The 22741-nt window shown below is 34.5% G+C and overlaps 1 protein-coding gene across 2 annotated transcripts in view; it reads right to left on the reverse strand.

The window, feature by feature from the left end:
* The window catches only part of LOC118742456, a 207426-nt gene that overhangs the window by 14395 nt on the left and 170290 nt on the right, over positions 1-22741 (reverse strand). The window contains exons 1-2 of one of the 2 annotated variants that reach the window (XM_036474539.1): positions 14160-14285; positions 2235-2287 (exon numbers count right to left, since the gene is read on the reverse strand). In XM_036474539.1, coding sequence (XP_036330432.1) covers positions 2235-2287; positions 14160-14222 — 116 coding nt within the window. In that variant the 5' untranslated portion in view covers positions 14223-14285. Of the gene's footprint in view, positions 1-2234; positions 2288-14159; positions 14286-22741 lie in introns of those variants that run through there. The other variant, XM_036474538.1, reaches the window with a different exon arrangement.

Genomic DNA, 22741 nt, shown 5'->3' on the forward strand with positions numbered 1-22741 from the left:
CACCTCAAGCAATACATACGTAGGTGAAAACTGCATTCGATTTCATGTATTAGTTTCCAAGTGATGCGCGTACAAACATACAGACAGACAAAAATTCTAAAAATTGTTGATTTGGCTTCGGCCTGTTACTTTATTATATGTATAGATACGGTGACCATATTTATGAGATCCGAATACGGGACAAAAAATTATTTTCAATTTTTTCCACAACAGCTTACAGATTGCCTTCTTCAATGATCCTGGATGAATTAGCCCTGAAACAGTATCATTTTAGTAATACCACAAATTTTTAGGATAATTTTCTCGAGAGTTCTACCGCGTATAATTTCTAAAAAAAAATCGTTAAATTTAAGTCGCTAAGGCTTACCATTCATTTTTGGCAATTTGTTTTTTGTTGACGGTGTTACGCCTTTTTTCATACAAAGTAAGAAAATTAAATAAACTAAGGCAAAATAGCCAAACCTTACTTAAATGTGAAGTCCTAATTTCTATTTTGGCCAATGTATGTATTCCTTGATTCGAATCAGAGGCATTCAAATTGAAAAATAATAACTGTTTATGGAAAAAATTACTATCATATACCAACATTATTTGAAACTCGTTCATAGGCATGCCATTTTAATGACCTGTTAAGGCGTCGAAGTACCGAATACGGGACAAATACAGGACACTAAAAGAAATACAGAACATTTGCCGTCCCGTATAAAATAAATAAATTACCAGGACAATGGGTCAAAAAAGAGGACTGTCCCGTATAATACAGGACGGATGGTCACCGTATGTATAGATTAAACAGTGCTGCTTCTCAGATGCTGAAGCATAAAGCTCTTAAATCCTCGAACTTAAACTAATAGGGCTATTCGCGATTCGGTGCATAAGAGCTGACAAATTTATGCAATTGCAGAAATATGCCATGGATTGTGAGCGACCTTTATTAAACTGTCATGGTAAAGCTTTTGCAAAACAATTTTTGTGCATCAGCTTTGGTTTTCTTTACGAATGCAATGCATAGCATTTTTATGCTATGGATTTTCGGTATTGCAAATTTGCCAAGCCATGACAAATGCAAATGCGTGTATTTTGTTTGTGTATTGCAAATAATTTGCAATACAAATTTGCAATGCAATGATGCTAGGCCATTTGCACCGGATCGCGAATAGCCCTAGTATGTATGTAAATGAATTCCAACTCTGAATTGCAAACTGTGTAGCAAAAACGTGTCGGCTGATAAATTGTTCTCCAAATATTTCGTTCTTTATTGTAACAAAAATATTTATTTAAGTTAAATTTGCATTTTTAATTCTATACTTATGTAAGCGAATATGTTCTGAATGTGTAATATTTTACTTTTACCAGTGTTATTGCACTTTTCTGAATAAAATGCAAATAATTTCTACCCAAGAAAAATTGAGCTGTATATTTTTTTTAATATATATTCTGATCATATTTTGGATATTATTCGTGCATATTTATGCATATTTCTTATTTTATCGTGCATATTTTAAGCGCCTAAAATCATGTTTTTTCGGCATATTTTTGGTTACCCTAGTAATCACGTTAGAAAAATTTACTGATTCATCATAGCCGTTACTAATAACTTGTGGCCAAGTGGAGAGACTGTGAGAACTCAAGATTGTTAAGGACGCGGCTTAGTAGAAAGAAGACAGGGAACTTATAGGCGGCATACACGGTGCATCTGACTAAATATGTGTTAGTTACACCGACCTGACTCTGAACGATTCAAATGACTCGCGAGTCAGACGCACCGTCTATGGCGCCTATGATGAGGATGAGGAGGAATCAATTTAGCAATTTCTGAGTCCCTGCCCGCGCCTACAGTCGCAGCATTTGGGATCACGCATCTTCAATAGTTTGGGGGAGATATCGGAGGTGAAATCTTCGATCTCCTCATTTGGGATAGCACTTGGTTTAGTGGGTTAATGCTTTTGGAAAAAATACCTCAACCTTTCCGATAATTCGTATCTTATAAACGATAAATTGTATCTTATATTAAAACTATTCGATTTTAAACTGGATTTTTTTATTTTTATATTAAAAATAAAATAAGGGGAAAAAATTTATCTGCGTTCGTAGTTTTAAAAAATTTTATCTAATTTGTTAAGCTTTTATTAAGATTCAAAAGGAATACGGCTTGTATGTTTTTTTTAACAAAAAATACTTTAAGACTATGTGTAACACCAAATATCTTCGGACATTACATTTAAAAAACTTACTTATCCAATTGTTCACGAAGCTCCTTCTCGAAAGTCGGCGACACGCAATGACTCTGAAATGAGTAAAGAAAGAACGCCATGAATTTAAAATTTAATTGTTCGAAGACTTTTAGATTTCTTAATCGAAATATTAGAAATAATCATAAAAGGTGACACTTCGATTGGTGGATTATAATGCTTTTTTTTTATAGTTTTATACAAGTGTACAGACATATGTACATATGTATGTACGTATATAATTATAATGCTAATACATATTTACATACTCAAACGTACACACTTGTTTATGAAAGAATGCATTTTTAAATTGTAAGATTCTATGAAAACATATTTTTGATTGACTTTTACGAGCGCATAAAAGCAAGAATAGCAACAAAAGAATAAAGAACTTAATAAAATCATAAAAAAAAACAAGAATATAAAAATTACATTAAAAACATTGTTAGCAGTTGTAATCAAATTTATGACTCAGAAAAAAAAATTCTTAATCAAACTTTAATAGTTCCTTGACATTTTGATTACGACCCGCAGACAAGTGGTCATAAATTATTTTAGAAACGTTCGCGAGGTTATTGTCGAACTTACTTGGTATTAAAGTCAATAACTATGATTAAATGATTTCCATAATATTTTTTTTAAAATGCGATGAAAGAAAAAATAAAAAAAAAACAGAAAATCAAAATGAGCATCGCCGAAAAAGGCAATAAATAATGCTTATTTGTCACTGGCGGCGTAGGTGTTGCGAAAACCAAAAGAAGGGAACATATTTTTAATACTAAAAGAAAAAATCGCTGAGAACACCATTTCTGTGTGCTGACCAAGTTTAGTCAAACCAGCAGACCAACCTAAGAGCTAACCATTCAGAGTAAATTGATTTCGGAAACGATTAATATGCGAGTAACACGCATGCGATTTCTTTTTGCTTTGTTTCATTTTAGAATAAAATAATTCGTTTGTGGATTACGAATATTACCACAATATCAATCACTACCATGTCTATGTACATATATTTTTAATAAAAAAGCGCCCATCAACACTTCATTCGGTACGATTCATTAATGCTGTGCAACATGCGCACGCATACTTTACATATGTACATGTAAACACACTCACACCGAATAGATATGGACATATAATAAATAGGAAATTACATATTCGTACGCATAATAAATGTGGCGATAAACATTTCTAAAACAAATAAAATTAATTTAATAAAGGAATGAAAGAAATCGCCAATTTATTGCTGAGCCACGCATTGCATTAATGAATAGTAGTGGTGCGAAAAGCTCTTTGTAAAATCCCTGCAGTGGAAACACCAACGAGGGAATCAAATTAGTCGTTCAGTACTAGTTCTGTATCGCCAAAAATGAACCAGTCCGTTAGCAACTAGATCGCCAACTTTTATTTTACTTTTTTAAACTTCATGTCGCTAACTCACAGTGAAAAGTTGATAAGTCCACTTTACAAAAAATGTATTTTACCGCAAGAAGCAAGAACAATTAAAAATACACCGTTTTCTAACGGATCGAACTACCTATTTTATTTCCAACCGTTTCCATTCGATGATACGCAAATTTGATAGGTACAAAATAGTGACAAAAAATGTGATAAGTACCAAGGAATAAAAAAAACTTTTCATTCGAAATCTACATATATCTAAGGTGACGAATTTAGATCTAAATATTTCAGAACTATAGAAAAAGAGAGGCAGCACAAACTAGCACTCATATGTCCAATTTTATAAATGGCTCGGAACTATCGCAAAAGGTATGCAGTGGGGGGCACTTTGAAACTTTGTAGGACATAGTTTCTAAACCGTTGGTCGCGACTCACTATTGGGTCGTGGAAGGCTTACAGGTGGGTCGCGAATCGATATTAAAACTATTAGAAGCAATTGAATAAACCATCAGAGAAGATAAGAAAAGCATAAGATTAAAATCATCTTCGTTCAATCCTGACATTGACTTGCTAGTTCAATTGAAACAGTCCCAAAAGTCTCATATTGTATTCTTTCTTTAATAGAGCAATTTTACATGTTGAAAGATTCGGAAAACAATTTTATCAACTGTAATACCGTGTGACAGTAAATTTTTCATACAAAAAAAAATAATATACTCGCGAAACTAGGTGCCGAAACTAGTGAAACTACGTTTTCAGTTTTTCACTCTGACGCCAGGATTTTTTCAAAAGGACTTTGATATTTTAAAGATATGATAAGTTATACAAATTATTAAAAAAACTCAGTGCAATGGAGAATAGCCACATTGGTATATAAAAGAGAAAATTCTATGAAATAAAAAAGTTTAAATTTTTTGGTGCAAAAGGATAGGAACCGAAAAAGTTCTTTTAAAAATTAATTATTGAATATGCTTGAAAACTTGCAATAAGTATTCTTGAAAAAATTGTATGTTAGCAAATAATATACACAGGGCCAGATCCGCGAATTTCACCCTTCCAACATTATTAGCTAAGGAAAATAAAATAAATTAAAAGGACATTTTTAATACCTATTCGTCCTTGAGAACTAAATGAGCAAAATTTTTTAAATTCTGAAAAATTTTCTCCTTCATTTGGTATCCATATTATTATTCAACATTACCCTGAATTTGAATTTTCCTAAATAATTTTATGGATAAATTATATTTTCGACGTCAGAGAGAAATACTAAAAACGCAGTTTTACTAAATCTGACCCATAGCTTCGTAAGTATGTTGATTGTTTAGTGTGTTTAGCAATTTTTTGGTTTTTTAAGGGCCAGCCAATTGTATATATATTTGCAATACTTGATGGTAAATTATATAGTATATAAGGAGTGCGATACAAATTTAGGTTTTTCCTCCACCATGGACCGATGGACCGTGGAGGTATTACGATAGAGAAAGGTGGGTCGCCAGTGTGTTAGAGAGATCAGATCAGATATGCAACCTTTGCGTCTCCAGACCCAACGAACATTGGCCAACTCTTAACTTTTGACGAAAGTAAATCCGGGAATGCTGACGTTGTATAACCCAGCGTTTGCACAAGACAATATGATGGAGAATATGTATCTATTAGTTGTCGCATTGTTTGAGTTAGGAAGGCGTCCAGACAATAAACTGTTAAAGACAGTGACGAAGACAATGAGAGAATTGTGAGTATATTAGTAAAAAAGTGTGAATGTACTGCTAATGTATCTGAAAAAGGGACTTGTGTACACCGCAAGTACGCGGCCATCAAGGACAGCTGATTTTTGTTCGCAAACGCAACACTTTCATTGTGGCGTATGTATCTCTACGTTACGTAAGCCACTTCCTTCGCATACTTTTCCGGTATTGATGTACAAGTATTCATTCTGACGGGATTTTTTACTTCCACCTCAAGTGCTTAAAATTACTCTTCCTTCAATCCATGCACACAGCAAATCCCTCGCGACATTGAAATTTTTTAAGGTCTCTTGTTCATCACGCAACATCATACAGGTTCAGTAATTCATTCCGAGCAATACATATATGACCTTGTGCTCAAGTGCGCTCGGTAATAAAAAGAAGGTATTTCTAGGTTGCAGCCAAATGCCTTTTCCTTGAGCCAATTCACAATTAGGAAACTGGAAATAATTACGAGCGATCTGAATCCGACGTATGCCAGGGGTAGACCGCAATTAATAAAATTTAGCGTTGGCGTAAAATTCGTTTTGAACAAATCGACTGCTGAGTGCAAGATTAAACTATCTCGGCAGCCAGTTCGAAAACGCCCTATCTCAAAAAACTTTTCAAAACGCCCTTATAGCAATTATACGAAAAAAAATTTTTCCCCATGTAAAATATATGGACGACTTCAAAGCCCCGGCTGCACAGTTAAATATTAGCCGATTTCAAAAACTAAAATGGAGGTCTCCTTGTTTTCAATAGTCTTCATTTCTAAGGGTGGTTGGAAAATTTTTTGGATCACCGTAATGTACATTTGTAGGAATATACATTCTTATCACATTTAGTGGTGGGCATATTTATTCAATGTATGTAATACGTTGTCAAGCGTTCGAATAATGCGTAATGTTATTAATATGTATTTATGCATGTAAGTGAGTAAGTGTGCTTAATCAAGCGGAAGCAAACTATTACAATGGAAGAAAATATATGACGATACACATTCACTTTAATACAAATAGCCTACACTAGTGATGCGCTTAATTTGTCGACACCCAATATTCGGTGCCCAATATACCTACTTCAAAACTATTTCGGAAACCCGAAAATATTTACTTCATTGTTATTTTATAGTAGAGCTTTAGATACCCGGGTATCGAGCAATGCGAGTAGCTCGATACTCGCTCGAAACTCGTTCATTGCTCAACTGCTCAAATGTTTGTTCAAAATTTTCGAGTTTTGAACAATTTCATAAACAAAAGAAAATTTGTAAATTGTATTTGTCAGCAGCTGCTTTCTAATTCATGTTAAATAAATTATATTATTAAATACCAATGTAACAATCTTTGCATTATATATCAATAATTTGAAAAATTTTAAAAGTTGCTACCAAAAATGTCAATATAATAAAAAAAAAACATTGCTCAAATTACTCGAAAAAACTCGAATTGCTCGAGCTTGTGCTCGAAAATTTTCGAGTAATGAGCATTGAACAAGTGTGCGAGTACTCGCTGCTCATATACCCGGGCTGTTTGAAAATTTGCGAACAAAATCGAGAGCTCTATTTTATAAGATATCGTCTACTCTAAAAATATAAAAAGTTCAAATAAGATGATGCTTTCCCCATAGACGAAAAATGTGTATTTGAGCGAAGCAAGCATAATGGGCGCGACGCACAATAACGGGAAACACATCCCGACTAGAAAAAAATGTTTAAACAAAAACTAATGAGTTTTGTAAAAATAAATATTATGTATTATGTAAAAGCTTATAATTTAGCTATGAAATTTTTAGTAAAGCCTAATGGTAAAACTGATTCGAGTATTGAAATAATCAGCTCATCACTACACGCACACCCTACACGCACTGACCATCTGGAATCAAAAAAGTAAAAGAAAGGAAAGATAACAATAAGAAAGCAACAGCAAAATCATAAGTCGCCTCAGCAAAGGAAACCCATCAAAAATCGTTGTCGTAAAAGTCTTCTTCGATTCCCTAGACTGACTGCCGTCAATTGCTCCAAGTATTTTGACTTCAGAGTTTCACAAATGAGTTAAACACTCAGCTCTTCGCTACATATATTTTATCACATTGTTATTCTCAATGTATGTAAAACTATTTGCTTTTGTTTTTATTTTTGCCTTTAAGGCAACTGTTGTTATTGTTGTATTTATTATTGGCGAAGTGATTGGCGCCAGCGCACAGTGGTTGGGGCAGCATTACTGGCGCCGCGCAATTGGTGTGGGTGCAGCCATGAGATTACATAAGACAGTAGCTAAGCAAATGACATGTTTCTTTGACATGACATGGCAGTCTGTCAGGAAGGCTGGAGGTCAACTGTAGCTACCGTGCGGCGCCGGTAAATTTTTGCTGATACTTCTAAAGGGGGTATATTGAGTGCAATTTGTATACTCAGTGTAGTATTTTGAACTTACAAAGCTTCTCATGGCGATGGTATTTTTCCAGCACTACTGCAAAGAAGTTTGTATTGGGGGTACATTGATTTTCTGATCTGTTTTTAGGGCTAGTTATTGAGGGAAGGTATTTGTCTTACGTACTACCAAATCGCGTACTAGTCTATAAGACAAAGACACCCTTCTTCTGCTGTTTGGATCGATGCTGTTGTTCTTGAGTGCTAAATCACACCACCTTTGGACAACAACGGCAAAATCATTTTCTTCTTTGCTTTGTTCTCTTGTGATAGACGACAACTTAATCAGACGACCTGAACATTATAGTTACGGAAAAATGTGTGTAGGAGATGCAGTAGGTCATAAACTACAGTTCCTTCCCAATCCCACCAAACACCGCCTACCGCCAATTCAGGCTTTGAAGTCGTATGTGGAGGGTCCATGATCGCCTGCGTTGCTTATTCTCGCATTCAAATGCGTTAATTCATGTCGCGCCCACCCAAACATCAACCTTCTTTGAGCAGCCAGCTCTTGTTAGATGATTCCGCACTGCCATGTGGTTCCTGCTTAGTGCCTTCGCTATCTTCCGATAGCTTGCTCGCAAATATCTCCTGGGTCTCGCGCTAACTTACAGCATACTCACCATGCTTTTCTCAAATTTCATTGCAGGTTTTGCGTTTTACAATTTTTTTTAGGAAAAAGGCATCATTTAGCGTATTTTTGCAGATATTTTACTAAGTTATCAATATAACTTTTTGCAGAAGCCACGAATTATAGAACTGTCTTCATAAAAGATGTAGCCTGAAATATCATGCTATCGGATTCGTGTTGCCAGAAAAAAGGCTTTTGGAACTAAATTCCGTTCTTTGAAGAAAAATCGGTGTCTGCGTTGTGCCATCTGCTGTGGGGCTAAGACCTTTTTTGCCTGAACGTCTTAGCAAGTGAAATACTAAAGCCGAGTGTAATAATTAAGTCTATTTAAGGCTAAAGTAATTTTGCAGGACTCCACACTGAGCCAAAAGTACAATGGATTTTTCAACCAAGTTAGTGTTTAATTTTTTCATGGTAAATAAACCGGTTGTAAGAAATGTGATTCAAGTTGAACATTTGAAAACACATTTGTATATCTGGTTGAAGCTAAAGGTGCAGAGATGCTTGCTTTTTTTTTGTTGGCTTCCAGCTTCTGGTTCGAATGCCGTCAGAGGCGACATGTAATGTGTTGTTTTTTTGGTTTTTTGTTTTTCTTCTTCCAGAAAAAGCACCTGTGAAGTGTAGCACGCAATCAAACGACGAGAAAATTTATTCAAGTTCAACATTTCTGGGTAAATTTACAGAGCGGCTGTGGCTGAGTGTGCATAGGGTCAATTCTCGTTCCGAGTTACTGTGAAGTAATAAAAATAACACTTTCACATCGCATATAGTTAGGTGTGAATTTTTTACTTTTAAATTCACTTCACGATAATGCCGAACGGAAATTGACCCCAGAGATGCTTGCTGTTATTTCCTAACTTTATGAAGGTGCGGATTCAAATCCCTTTGAAGGCAACGTGTTAAAATTTTTGTTTTGTATCTCCGAATTATGAAAAAGCATCTGTTAAGTGCAGAACATAAGCGCATTCAAACGAAAAAATCGGCAACCAAAAATTTGTTAAACGTAAACAAAAGTGTGGTTAATATTACCAAATCATTGTTAAAAATGTTAGCCACGGCATTGTTAATATTAAACAAAAATCTCATTGATTCCTTTTCTAGTTTGACTTTGGCAATATTAACCAATTTTTGGTCGATTTTTTTCTCAGTGCATATACATATGGTAAGTGCAGTAAATTTTCAATATGAATAGTTTTTCTTACATGCCATATTCCAATACTCGGATTGAATAAAGGTACGCTCAAAAATATACTATTGCAATTGGGGTTGCCGTTGATGAAAAATAAATACTTACCGTCCACTTCAAAAAAATTTACTGATTCCGAAAAATATCTACCAATAACTTTTTTTAAGTTATTTTAATATAAACTATAGTTTTGTTCTATTTCAATAAAAATTTAAATTTTTGATGATATGATATTTGAGATCACATTAATTGCATCTTCTCAGGTTCCTTCAAACAAACCCTAATTTTTGCATTTCGCATCAAAGAGTGAACTGCCTTAATGTTTTCAAGTACAAATTTTTTTGCTATTTTTGTTTGTATAAGAATATTGGTCGCGTTTTAACCAAACCCATAGAACTCAAGGATTTAAGCTATATGCAACATTTAGAAAAACTTCAAAAATTTTCGTCTAAATTTCGAGCTTTTTGCTCTGAGTTTTTAAAACATTTCTTGTATTTCAGTATAATTAATAATCTGCAGCTAAAAATTCCAGTTGATTTTTTATTTATTTTTTTGCCGCCGGTCGTTTGTGGTTTTCTTTTCATTTAACAATTGTCATTTATAAAAACAGACGTTGATATTTTAATTTTTTTTTTTTTGACAACAACCGTAATGTGTAACTAAATACCTTTATATTTTTTTGTTTTTATTTAAAATAATCATTTAAAATACTTAGGCAATCAAAAGCTCCTCAAGATTCCTTGTAAAATGAGTTTTTAATGGAACACGACATTTTCGTCTTTTATCGATATACATATGTACATACTTGCATATTTATAAAAGTGTGCATTTAAGCGATCGAAAATTAATCCAATAAAATAGACTACACTTCTGGAAATAAATTTATAATATAAAGATAACTAAGAAAAATAAAGCGGAAACGAAAAGTTCAATTTGTTTTTCAAACAAAACCAAACCAAATTGTTTTTACCAATTTTAATAATAATTTACCAAAGCGGCAACTCTGATTGCAATAAAAATATTAAAGCGACAGTACTTGTCTGCCCACGAATTGAATGGAGGTAAATGAAGTGTCCAATCTACACACATACTTCCAGTTTGAATCCTTTGAAGACGTAACGAAACTCCTTGCTAAAAGGACTTAATTTGAATATTTGAATTGCGAAGTTAAATAATGCAAAGTATTTCGCAACAATTTATCATTAGAAATATTTCCATGCATAATTGAATAGCATAAAAAATAGCCTGCAGCAAGAAAAACAACCAAATTTTGACATCCCCAAATGCCAACCACCAACCAGACCAGTTATACTGCATCAACATATTGCCTCCCTGCTTAAATTGAATGCTGTGGATCATACCGGGGGCAGTTGAACAAACAAGCGCGGGTTTTGGGAAATTCCGCATTGTCATTTACACAAATTACTCAAATATGTATGCGTAGTTACCATTGCCGACATGGCTGGCTGCCTGCTGCCACAATTAGCATAAATGAATCACGCGAGCTACATGTGTATATGCATCTATGCTGGATGGAATGGCAAAATCATAACCGATAACTTGTATTTGGCAGAAGTACAAGAATATTCACTTACTTACTCTCTGCATGAAAGGGGAGAAAAAATTAAAATAAATTACAAGTGCCAGTTGAGCATATCCTGTGGACAGTCGTCAGTCGGAGTCAGTCGCCTGGACCAAGGAGGATTAGCTGATGTTTGTAGGCACATGTGTACGCATGGAGGAGTGCGAGTAGAGTGTGTATCTGCATAAATATCAATTTGATGAGTATTCAAATGGACTTCAAGCAAGTACTTATGCATACACAAGCCGGCAGTTGGCTAGTAAAGCAACAGGGGATGCATGTTGATGGCATAGTAATACAATAACAAATTGCCAAATGTGAAGGGTATGTGGCAAAAGAAAAAAAAACGAAAAAAAATTTGAATACTTTTCGAGTAAGGGTTGCTGTTGCCAATTTTCAAACAGTTGCACGAATTAACAAAACAAATCCTAGCAACATGTTGCATTGGTGCGAACATAATGCCATGTTTTGACAAACCCCAAGCGCAAAGGGCTCAAGCGACGTTAGCAAGGAGTAGAGCTGATGAGTGGGTGTGGGTGACAAACCGGGCAAATCCGTTGAAGCGCCAACTTGGCTTGACTGACTTTGGCCAGCAGTGGGGGAGGGGACGGTTAAGGCGGCGCACAGTGTAACCAGTGCGCTAAAAAATAAATATAAGTCCGAAAATTAAAAAAAAAAATGCTGAAACCCTCACAAGTTAAAAAAAAAAATAATTTTAAAAAATTCCTTAAATTTATACGCATGACACTATCAAAGTAAAAGCTTTGTTGCGTTAAGAGTTTTGAAGGAATTATGATATTTTCTCATTGCTAAGAAAATTAACGTTATAACTAGGGCCAGGATTTTTATGCACTAAAAAATCGAAATTATGCGCATATAATGTGCACTAAAAAATCAAAAATATGTACTAAACACAAACAGAATATGCAAAAAAGACTTCTCGCATTTGGTTTGCTTCTTTAACTTTTTTTTATTATTTACATTTCATATTTTGTTGCAAGTTTATAATTAACACAAGGATATCTTGTGTCCACAACAAAAAAAAAAACCGATTAAAGGTTCCTTTGACCAAACCTAGTCTGTTATATGTTTTTGGGGTCGCTGAATACGAATCTGAAATCCGTTTTGCTCCACCACGTCTAGATTTTTTCCTAACCTCAAAAAACACCTCGGATTTTTTCTGTCACGTAAAATCCGAGACGTTTTTTGAGGTTAGAAAAAATCCAGACGTGATGGAGCAAAACGGACTTCAGATTCGTGTTCAGCGACCCCAAAAATATATAACAGACTATGATTCAATAATACAAGGTTCGATAAACTCACAGTTGTCTCCTTTTTTTACAGTTTTGCTACAAGAAAACAAAACCAACATCTTTTTCTTTCATTTTCGTTTCATTAACAACCTTTTTCTTTTATTTTTATTTTAATTTGCCCAGCCAATCAACAATAAATCCGAACCGGCATATTAAAAATGATAAAATATGACTTCCACTTCGACAAATATATCTAAAAAAGTAGTGCATATACCGATTGGAATTAGTGGAACGTCAGTTTTCAAGTAGCTGGAAAATGGTATTCACAAAGCAAGGATTTCAAGGTATTTAGCGGTAAGAGAATTTAAAGAAGAATTGATCCGCATCAATTAATTATTTCTGAAGTTTCTACTGAGGTACACCACACTGAGAACATGAACGGAAGACGTAGAGGGGGTTTTGTCTCCAGCTATCTAAATGCTGAAATACCTAATAATTGAAAAAAAAACGGAAATAAGGACGTTACAAATCTCCTCAGAACAATATGACCCAGACTTATTGGCACTAAGTTAATCTAAATAAAAAAAAAACGTTTGTTATCGACTAGTTTGTGGTATTTTGGGAATTAGAAAGAAAGTCACCATTAAATTGTATACATTTTTTTGCCGAATAAGGATGCATATGAAAATTATTCAAAACCAGAGGGTATTATCACTTTTTCTCAAACACTTGTATGAGTGGTGGGCGTGTCTCAAGTCCGTTATCTAACAACTTTTATATTATTTTGACTTTCTGAGATAATAAGCTGAACACCAAATTTTATTAAAAACGGAGCACTTTAAATTTTTCCGCCCACAAGCGTAGAGGGCGTGGTAGTTATCCAATTTGGACCGTATATAAGATTTCTTCTTTCTACAATATTTGAAGGGCTGTATCGAAATCGAATCACGCTTACTATTTTTGGCCGCAGCCTATATGGGATCGCGACACTGTGCGGCGTGGTGGCGGCATTCGTTTGCATGTGGCATGTGCACGTGCGATTGCAGTTGCAGCATGGGGCGGAGTGGACTGTTTTCGAATGTTTTTCGGGTGTTGTGTGGCTGTTAAGGTGGTTGGTTGCTTGGTTCGTTGGGTTCATACCGCAACGGAAGGGCTTGAATTTTATTATGTAGTGTTGTTCTTGTTGTATACATAGTCGCCGTTCAGCTTCAGCGGATTTACATTTACTTATGTTTTTATGTATGAAAAATTAAGGAAGAGATTTTAGGAAAATATGAACATGCGTAATATTTAATTAACATTAAGCATTAAAATCACTGGGTGGTAACTGCGGATTGTTAAAGCTGCAGATGAATGGAAAGAAACGAAATTGTGTCGGTGTAAACCGTTGTATGTACTACATATGTACGTACACTTGTTGGTAGAAGATTTCACATTTGCGAATGACTGATTGCTTGAAACTGGGAAAAATGAATAATGAATGCGATGAGGTATTTGTTGTTGTCAAGCGTCGTGAGGGACCAGTGGGGGGAGAACAGCGGCTGATAGCGACAGTCGACAAAGCGTTGATGATGATTTGATTGCATTTGTCATGGTTGTTGTTGTTTTTACAGCAGTTTTGTTAGAAAGGCCTTGGTATGGGCTGCGAAACACTTCAACTGCCTTTTCAATCAATTTAGAGGTTCTTCAATTATTGCTACACTATGAAAAGAATACTCACCACACCACAGCCAAACGTCGCATATTTCAGAGGTTTGCGGTGAACACGCGGTATGCAATACATAATACGAGTAGCTGCAATAATTTAAGTATTTTACTCCACTAACCCAAAATTTAGTTAATTTTCACAATTTGTTTTACTTTTCCACATAATTTGTTTGCAAAAAAAGTCACGTTTTTTGTGCGTTTATAAATAAATACAATAACATGAATAACAAGACAACACAAAAACAAATAAATAGGAAAATTCAATAACCAGCCGTAATAAAAAACTGATGCCGGTGCTTTGAAAAAATGCCGGTTGTATACTGAAGAAGGGCAACAACGCCAAATCAGGCGAGACTACTCTACTCGCAAGGGTCGTCGGCGTCAATCGAGAAGAAACCACCCTCGATTTTCTGTATAGTTTTGCCGGCCGGCATCTCGTGACCACTCAGGCAGTTAGCCATCAGTCGATGGATGGACTCTTTTCAGCTGTTCGTGACACTGAAATATTAAAAGCGTTTTTTTTTTGTTGCAATGGTGTAGGGAGAGTGCATCTGCGCGTGTTGTAGTTTTTTTTCACAGCGATTGGAAGTGTAGAAGAGGTCAAAATGAGTGAGAAGTGAGAACAAAGGTTGACACTGATGGAAAACGTTCACCGATAGTTTTGCAGAATTTATTAAATATTTTTGTTAATGATTTCTGGAATTTAGTTTTTCAAAATTCATTTAATACACTGCACTATGGGTTTTTTGACCCATTTTCGTGGCCAAAATTAATTATAACCAATCAAGTAGACTATATATGAGAAAACATGACTTTTTACTGATTGGCATAGATTTTCGCAATTTTTGCAAACAAAACCGATGACCGATGTGTTAAAAGGGGTCCAGTTTTAATTTATGGTTTTATTGAAAACGTTTGCATACAGTATTTTCCTAAATACATATGTATTTATAAAATTCATTGATCCTCAATGACTTTGCAGGAGAGCGTTTTATTGTGTAGATCTATTAGCATCGATCACAGGCGTGATTGTAAATTTTTTAACACACTTGCATACGAGATGAGATGAGATTGATTCTGCACGGTTACGTGCATATTGTATTGACACTGCTCAAATATTTTTTGATAACTATGAGTGGTACTGTATATTAGCCCCTCGACACTAAATATTAGTGCATTCTTCTCAAATTATAAAAGCTTTGCTTGTTTCCCTGGGTTGTTTAGGGGAAAATCCTTCTGAGGTTCGAAACAATTTCTTTAAAAAGGACAGAACTGGTCATGCAAGAAAAGAATCCAGAATACATTATATACTTGATATGTATCATTGAGCAAGCGATAGCCCTGATCCATTCATAACAAGTTTAGGTTTGCATGCACGCAGACATAACTAAAAAAAACTGACGTGAAGTAACTGGGCTTTTCAAAATCCCCGAAGTGTTTGTGTATACATTCATTTGTCAGTGCTACCAAACCGTACTGCCAAATTAGCCGTGAAACAAAGCAAACAGAGCGGATCATAAAGTGAACCACAGATCTCTATCAGTATGATGTTGTTGCTGCATTTGCGTACAAATTTTTTGTATCCGGATCCCGATCATTGCCGATCGAAAATTAACGGTTAGTAAACTAGTTGTTTGTGAGCGGTTAGTTGAAAAAGTTGCCTACTCTCAAAAAACACCTAAAAATAATCCTCCAACCTTGGAGAAATTCAAAGTTCCCAAATTGATATCCAACATCATCTTCCAACTCATCTTGATAAACTTGAGAAAAACGCTTTTCTTTAACATGGCAGCACTGCTTATAATATTACACAAACAGCCAAGTGGCAGCCTTGGTAAAGCATATGCATTCGAAAGAAATCAATCGAGGCGTAGGTACATAAAAAGTGAAAGAGAAATGAACTTTTAAACAATAAAAAGTAGTCATAGTTTCATAAAAAGAAAAATGCCCTTTTTATTAAGAACGCAATAATTATCCACTTGAGGTAGGGTTGAGAAACAAAGTTGGAGATTTGAGAAATATCTTAGTTCTTAATTTAAACTCAAGTTCAGTTCAAATCTAAATTTTTGCTGCGATATTACTCACAAAATCTTCTGAAATTGATATATATTTACCTGTGCAAATATGTGCATGTATGTACATATACATATATGTATGTAGAGTTGAAAACGAATTCTTTGTATATTACGAAAAAGTGTCATATTTCAAAAGTGTAATTACTTTTACGTAAAAACTTTCCTTTAGCGTAAATTTACATATATACTAGGTACATACGTCAATCTACAGTACATATGCACTTGTTTTTGAAAACTGTCAAAATTTTAATTAGAACTTTCACGCCTGTAGCGAAATTAAAATGCATATGTATGTACATATGTATGAACATATGAAAAATATGCTCAGATTTCAATCACAAAGGTATCAAATTTACGTTGTATAACATATGTATGTATGTAGCTGTATAAGTATATACCACAGTTATATAATCACGTGTCATTAAAAAATTTTACAGGTATGCACAATAGGGTGGTCCAATATTTTATTGCTCATTATAATATTCGAAATCAAAAAGGCACATTAGCTAAATTAAGTATGTAATGTATTTTTTATACATGTACATACATACCTACTAAAAATACTTTTTGTTATTCGCTATTTCGCCAAACTAGATGAACCGCCCTAATGTAATTATAGGGCGATTAACGCGGATTTTTTTTATATATATCTATAGGAGTTTTTTTTTTAATCTTGATTTTTTTCGAATATCGCATAAGCCGGATTTTTCATTGAACAGTTTTTTTTCATTTCATACATATCTTGACCTCTAAATAAAAATTTCGGCTTTTTCGAAGTTTTCAAGGCGTTTTCCAGTTTAAGGGAAACCCCTAAATAGTTACACAATTATATCCTAGATTATTTGGGGATGAAAACTATACATATTAGATTACAATAAATAATGTTTGGCGCCTTAACGGTTTCCATCTGTTTGGCCGAGCTTCTCCTCCAATTCGTGTTCTCCTTCTTGATGCTGTGAGACAAACGGAGAGATCTACACTTGTATCCCACCTCCAAAGAAGCTTTCTTTTACGGCAGAAGTATACTATTTGAAACAACTTTTCTTGATGTTGCTGGAACCAGAAATCGGATCATGGGCCTCCCGAGTGGCAGAGGGCACATCTAAGCACTCGGCTACGATGGCAAGAGCATTAATCAAATTAAAGAAAATTAAAATAAGACCAAACATGAAGTTTTTACTGTTTTACTTTTGATCTAAAAACACTTTTAACTTATTTTGTTTTTCTCTTTTCTAAATAAAAGCTGTTATTAGTTTTATTGTAATTTTTGGTCACGACTTCATGACCAGCACTTTCTCGGTATGAGAACTATGTGAAATAAAATCGGTTTATCCGGCTTTTCTTTAGTTTCAACACTGAGAAGCGGTTATTTTCGGAATGCAATTTTTCGAATAACTCGAAAACCGGGTTTTGGAAAAGACGAATAATCGAACACCCCGGGATTATATTAGAAATCCTTTTGTGTGTAATCCACATTTATGTCAAGATTTATATGCGAATTAATTCTCTTTAATAATATTAATGTTCTGTTTTCCAAAGCATGCAATTAAGGCAACGGGGATCGGCTTTCGCAAAAAAACCATATCTTTGGAGAAATTCTTTTTCTCTTTGTAGGGCTCGCTATGCCAATGGTCATGTTACTAGTACATACATATCTGCAATAAGCTTGACTTTCCGTGACGTTTTCTGCTTTTGTGTTATCGTCTGGAGTAAATTGTTTACTTCTTTTGAGCTGACATTCAGTCAGTGAGTTTGCAACTACACACAATAGATGTATAACGGATTTTATTGTTGTTTAATGGACAAAGTTATTACAAAAAAAAAACGGGAAATAGTTAGAACACGTACTACATTCAGAGAGTAATATGAGAATGTGTAGCATAGAGAGAATTTAAGAAACAACAAATGTTCACATGTATCAAACAAAAATATTGCAAAACCATTTGCTAGTCGCAATAATAAATAAATAATTAAGACTAATATATTAAGTACGAAAAACATGTATAATTCTAATTCATTCCGAACTCGCTGTTTAGAGAACCCCTTTTTCTCAATTCAGCAACAAACAGCAGGCAAAATCAATAACTTAACGCGTAGAGTGGGTGTCATGTAGTTTGTTGTCACGCGTATCTTGAATTTTGCTTTTAATTTAAACGCTCTTTAGCAGTTTTATTGAAATAAGAGTGTGGCGTGCAGAAAAAAAAAATGAAACGAGCCAAATGGGAAACAACAACATTGTGTATGTACAAGCAATAACGAAACCACATTTTGAAAAGCAGGAATTTTGAAGGGTAGTTTTCGTATTGCGGGGTTGTTTCGAAAATGACACCAGGACACATGCAATGTGATGAATCATAAGTGCAAATAAAACGCGCAGAAGTGCACGCAAACTATGTAATGTGCACGAATTTCACAGAGAATTGATGTTCAATTTTAAAAGCAGTAGGCAAATGTATGTATGTGCATATGTACAGAGTTAGGTAAAGCGGATGTTTAGTCTTTGCGCGGAATTTTGCAATGCAGATCGTACAGTAAACAATTGAAATCAAAAAGAACTTTCCATGTATTGAAATTATTTTTAAAATTGTACCGAGGTTTTAATACTATTGTAACGTAATCTTAACCCCTATTGATGTGGTAACGTAGAATCGACCATTATGAAGCTTAAAAGATATTAATTTACAGGGCAATTCTGGCTAAGGTATGTACATAGGTGAAAGCCTTTTGTAATACAATTGAAAGACAGTAGGGAATATAGTTTGAAAAGCTTGGTTTATTCTGGCACGAAAGTCTTACAAAAAAAAGCTCTCTTACCAACTCTCATGGAATAAAGCACTTTTGGACGCCTTTTGCTGGCGCGCTCCAACAGTCACAATGGTCGAGTGAGCAAAGTACCAGCATACCATTCGAGAGATCCGAGGTCGAGTCGTCTGTTTTAATTTTTATTTTATTGTTTTTTAATTTAATATACTCGACGTTCTTAAATTTAATTGTCATTTAAAAAATTTTAATTTTATTTTATTTGTTTTACTTTTTTTATTTAATTTAAAGATTTTATTGTTTTCAAATAAACTTTTTTTAAAACTCATTTAAATTTCGGATATATTTTTTCTTTTTATAACAAATTTTTTAATAAAAGTTTCTTTTAATTTGTAGATTTTATTTTAAAAAGAAAAATATTTTCTTAACGCTGATTTTTAGGCAATAAATAATTTTGTTTTTGAAACAAATTTTTTTTTAACTATTTTAAAAAGAAAAATATTTTTTTTTTTGATTTCATTTAATTTTCAGAAACTTAACTTATATTTAAGCTTTTACATTTTTAAAAAGAAATTTATACATATATCTATATATTTTTTATGCAATTTAGTTTTTAAAAATTGTATTCCTAGAAGACAAAGGTAAAAATACTAAGACCTCTTCTCTAGCAGATCTTTCAATTAATCTTTCGAAAAATTTAAAAGAGATTTCAAGGAACATACATAGTTGCCAGAATTGACAATTATCCTACAAGAGAAAACTTTCACAGAAATGTTTGAACTTAGCGATGATCAAAGTTGAAAAACATTTAAAAATAGAGGTTTTTTAAATTTTACCCCATGAAAGCTCCCAACAATCTAAGTCCAAAAATAAATTGTTATAAATATGTAATTGATTTAAAGGGGGTGAAGCTCACCATCAAGACTCGCGAGAATAGGGTCGACACACACCATCTACATACTTATTGGTAAGCTTCGCAGCTGCTTTCGAAAGGAAATTAGGGCGAAATTAATACGGCTGCGAAAAATGACTTCGATCAACACCACTGTCAGAATTGGGACGGCCTTCTCCGAGGCTTATGATAGATTCCAAACGAATTTTCAGATAGGGCGACAACTTATTAAGAGATCTGAAGGGGAACGATTATAAGACGAAGTATCTACTTTGGAACTCGCCTTTTTATCGGCGGTTAAAAATTAAAAAAAAATAGAGGAATTCTTTTATTTGGGAGCCAGCATTAACGCCGATAAAACTAATGTCTATATTGAAATCCAACGGGAATCGCTCTTGCCAAGTGCTAAAAGACAAAGCAAAAAGTACACTCTATTAGGTACTCATTATGCCTGTGCTGGTATATGGCGCACACATCCGATGAAGCAGTCTTTGGAGCATTCGATAGAAATATCGTGTGGAAGGTTAAAGGGTCTTTGCCCTTTTGGTGATTATGAACTATGAACGATGCCATGACAGTCGTGTCTACGTAACCGGAACGAGCCAGATCTATGAACACTTGTGGTTAGCTGATTAAGTTAAGTGACATTTTGACCAGTTTATAATGTTTATAATTTTTTTTTTATAAAAGTGTAGCAAATTCCATAACCAGTACCACATAAATACACATTTCAAAGTTCGAACAAAAATTATAAAAATTCAAATATGTATGCAAATGTTCCAGCCCTGATTCAATTCAATTGTCAACCCACTGGTGATAATAGCAAAAAATTTACATCAGTTTGCTAGAAGAGATTCTGGCGTATTTTATTGGGCTCAGCCAGAATCGCACAGGCAGCTACAGAGCCAAACACATTGATAATGACGGACCACAACTGGCAAACTACTTTAACAAGTACTCCTATTTTAGGCAACGACCAGTGTTGCCAGAACTTTTTGGGCCGACCGGCTAGATTGTCAAAAAAAAGCGGCTAAAAACGGCTAAAATGTTTTAGTGAAAATTCACATGCTTTATTTAAATAAATCGCAAGAAACGAAAGACTAGTTAACACCATTAATTTATATCGAGTGTATATTCCTCATCATCAAATGAATCACTATTGTATATATCACCTGAATTCATTAATTTTAAGAGATCGTCATCTACAGTAAAATTATGGCAGCATTTTTTTCACGTTTTAAACCGTATCTTATATATAAAATAGCGTTTAACGTTTTAACGCACATTGGATTTCTTTGCTTAGTTTTTGTTATATTCATTGAACTAAATATTCGCTCTACTTCTGCATTACTTATAGGCAAAACAAGAAAACTAAAAACTAGGTTGGAAAGGTCAGAAAAAGGGTTTTCTCCTAGGGCATTTCGAAATTGATAAACTTCGGCCCAAAATTTTACAGTTGAGTCTAAATTACTCCAGGTATGTAACGTTAACCGTTGCCATTGCATCTCTATGGATGTTATTTCGTCGGCATTATATTTGTGTTTTTGTTGCTGTAGTTGAACAAATACTTTTGGTTTAATTACTCTTAATGCATTTCCAACCGAAAAAAGTAAATTTTTTTTAGTGTGGCAATATTTGTAGGGAGGCGTTGGCGTAATTCCTTTATTAAAGTGATAATAAAATAGCGACCATTTTCTCGAATTTTTTTCTCGGTTTCGTGGTCAAAAGCGTTTGTGCTTACTTTTGTTTTTAAATACTCTTCAAAACTGTGATAAAACTGAGGAAATGGAGCAAGGTATGGTTCCAACGGGGAGCATATAGGATCAAATGTGTCCGCGCTAATAACCACTAGGGAGCATAGATGCGAAAGTAAAACATTGAGTTCATTAAAAATCTTCATTGGGTCTGCATTATTGCCTTCGAACAACTTGTTTACTTTTTGCATCTGAAAATTAGGCAAATAGTAAAATCGGCTAAAAACGGCTAACTTTTTTTACAAACCGGCTAACAAATCGGCTGCCGGCTAGATCGAATTTTCTCCGGCTAGTTGCTATCAATACCGGCTAAATCTAGCCGGAAAACGGCTAAAATGGCAACGCTGGCAACGACAGGGCCAAAATGCATGCAGCTGCAGCGAAATTAGTTCTCCAATTGTGAGCGACCGTCTGATATGTTCTTCTTCTTCTTTTATGTCGAATGCATACGAATTCATAATGTCGCTACCGCACTCGAAAAACTCAGAATGGCATATCGCGTGTTACTAAGTTTGTATACATACTTCACCACTTTCTCTCACATCATTCTCCACAAAACATTAAAATGTTGCCAAATTTTCGACCTGTGTAATTAGTCGCAGCGACATCTATTATCTACCTTTGTGCCCACCGGCCTGACAACTCTATGTGGTTTGACAAAACATCCTTGCCACATTCTAATTAGCCAAGCTGTAAATTTTAATTAGAGGCAAAATCTTTAAGTACACACCACTCGAATGTGGCATGTGTCCTTCCTTTTATTTATAACCAACTCTGTACTCATCCCCCGCCCGCTACGCTCGTTTCACCCCCTCTGCCACTAACTCACGCATTTGGAGTGCCAAAAGAGTCACTTCAATGTTGGCACATGAATGCGTGAATTTTTCTGGGACATTAAACTGAACAGATACTTGAAATTAAGACGAACGAGCACACAGAAAAAAAAAACAGAAAAAAAGTTAAAGAGCAAATGAAAAGCGAACGAAAATTTAAAAAATATATATATATGTATATAAAAGGAAAAAAAGTAAAGTTAAAAAGCGCCGAATGCACTCGCGCATTGTGTGTTCAGACTGAATGACGCGAAATTAGCTTTCGCTTTCAAGTGGCAGTG

Source organism: Rhagoletis pomonella, unplaced genomic scaffold, assembly GCF_013731165.1.
Source record: "Rhagoletis pomonella isolate Grant_MI unplaced genomic scaffold, Rhpom_1.0 Rhpom_scaffold_00007, whole genome shotgun sequence".
Taxonomy (NCBI): Eukaryota; Metazoa; Arthropoda; class Insecta; order Diptera; family Tephritidae; genus Rhagoletis; species Rhagoletis pomonella.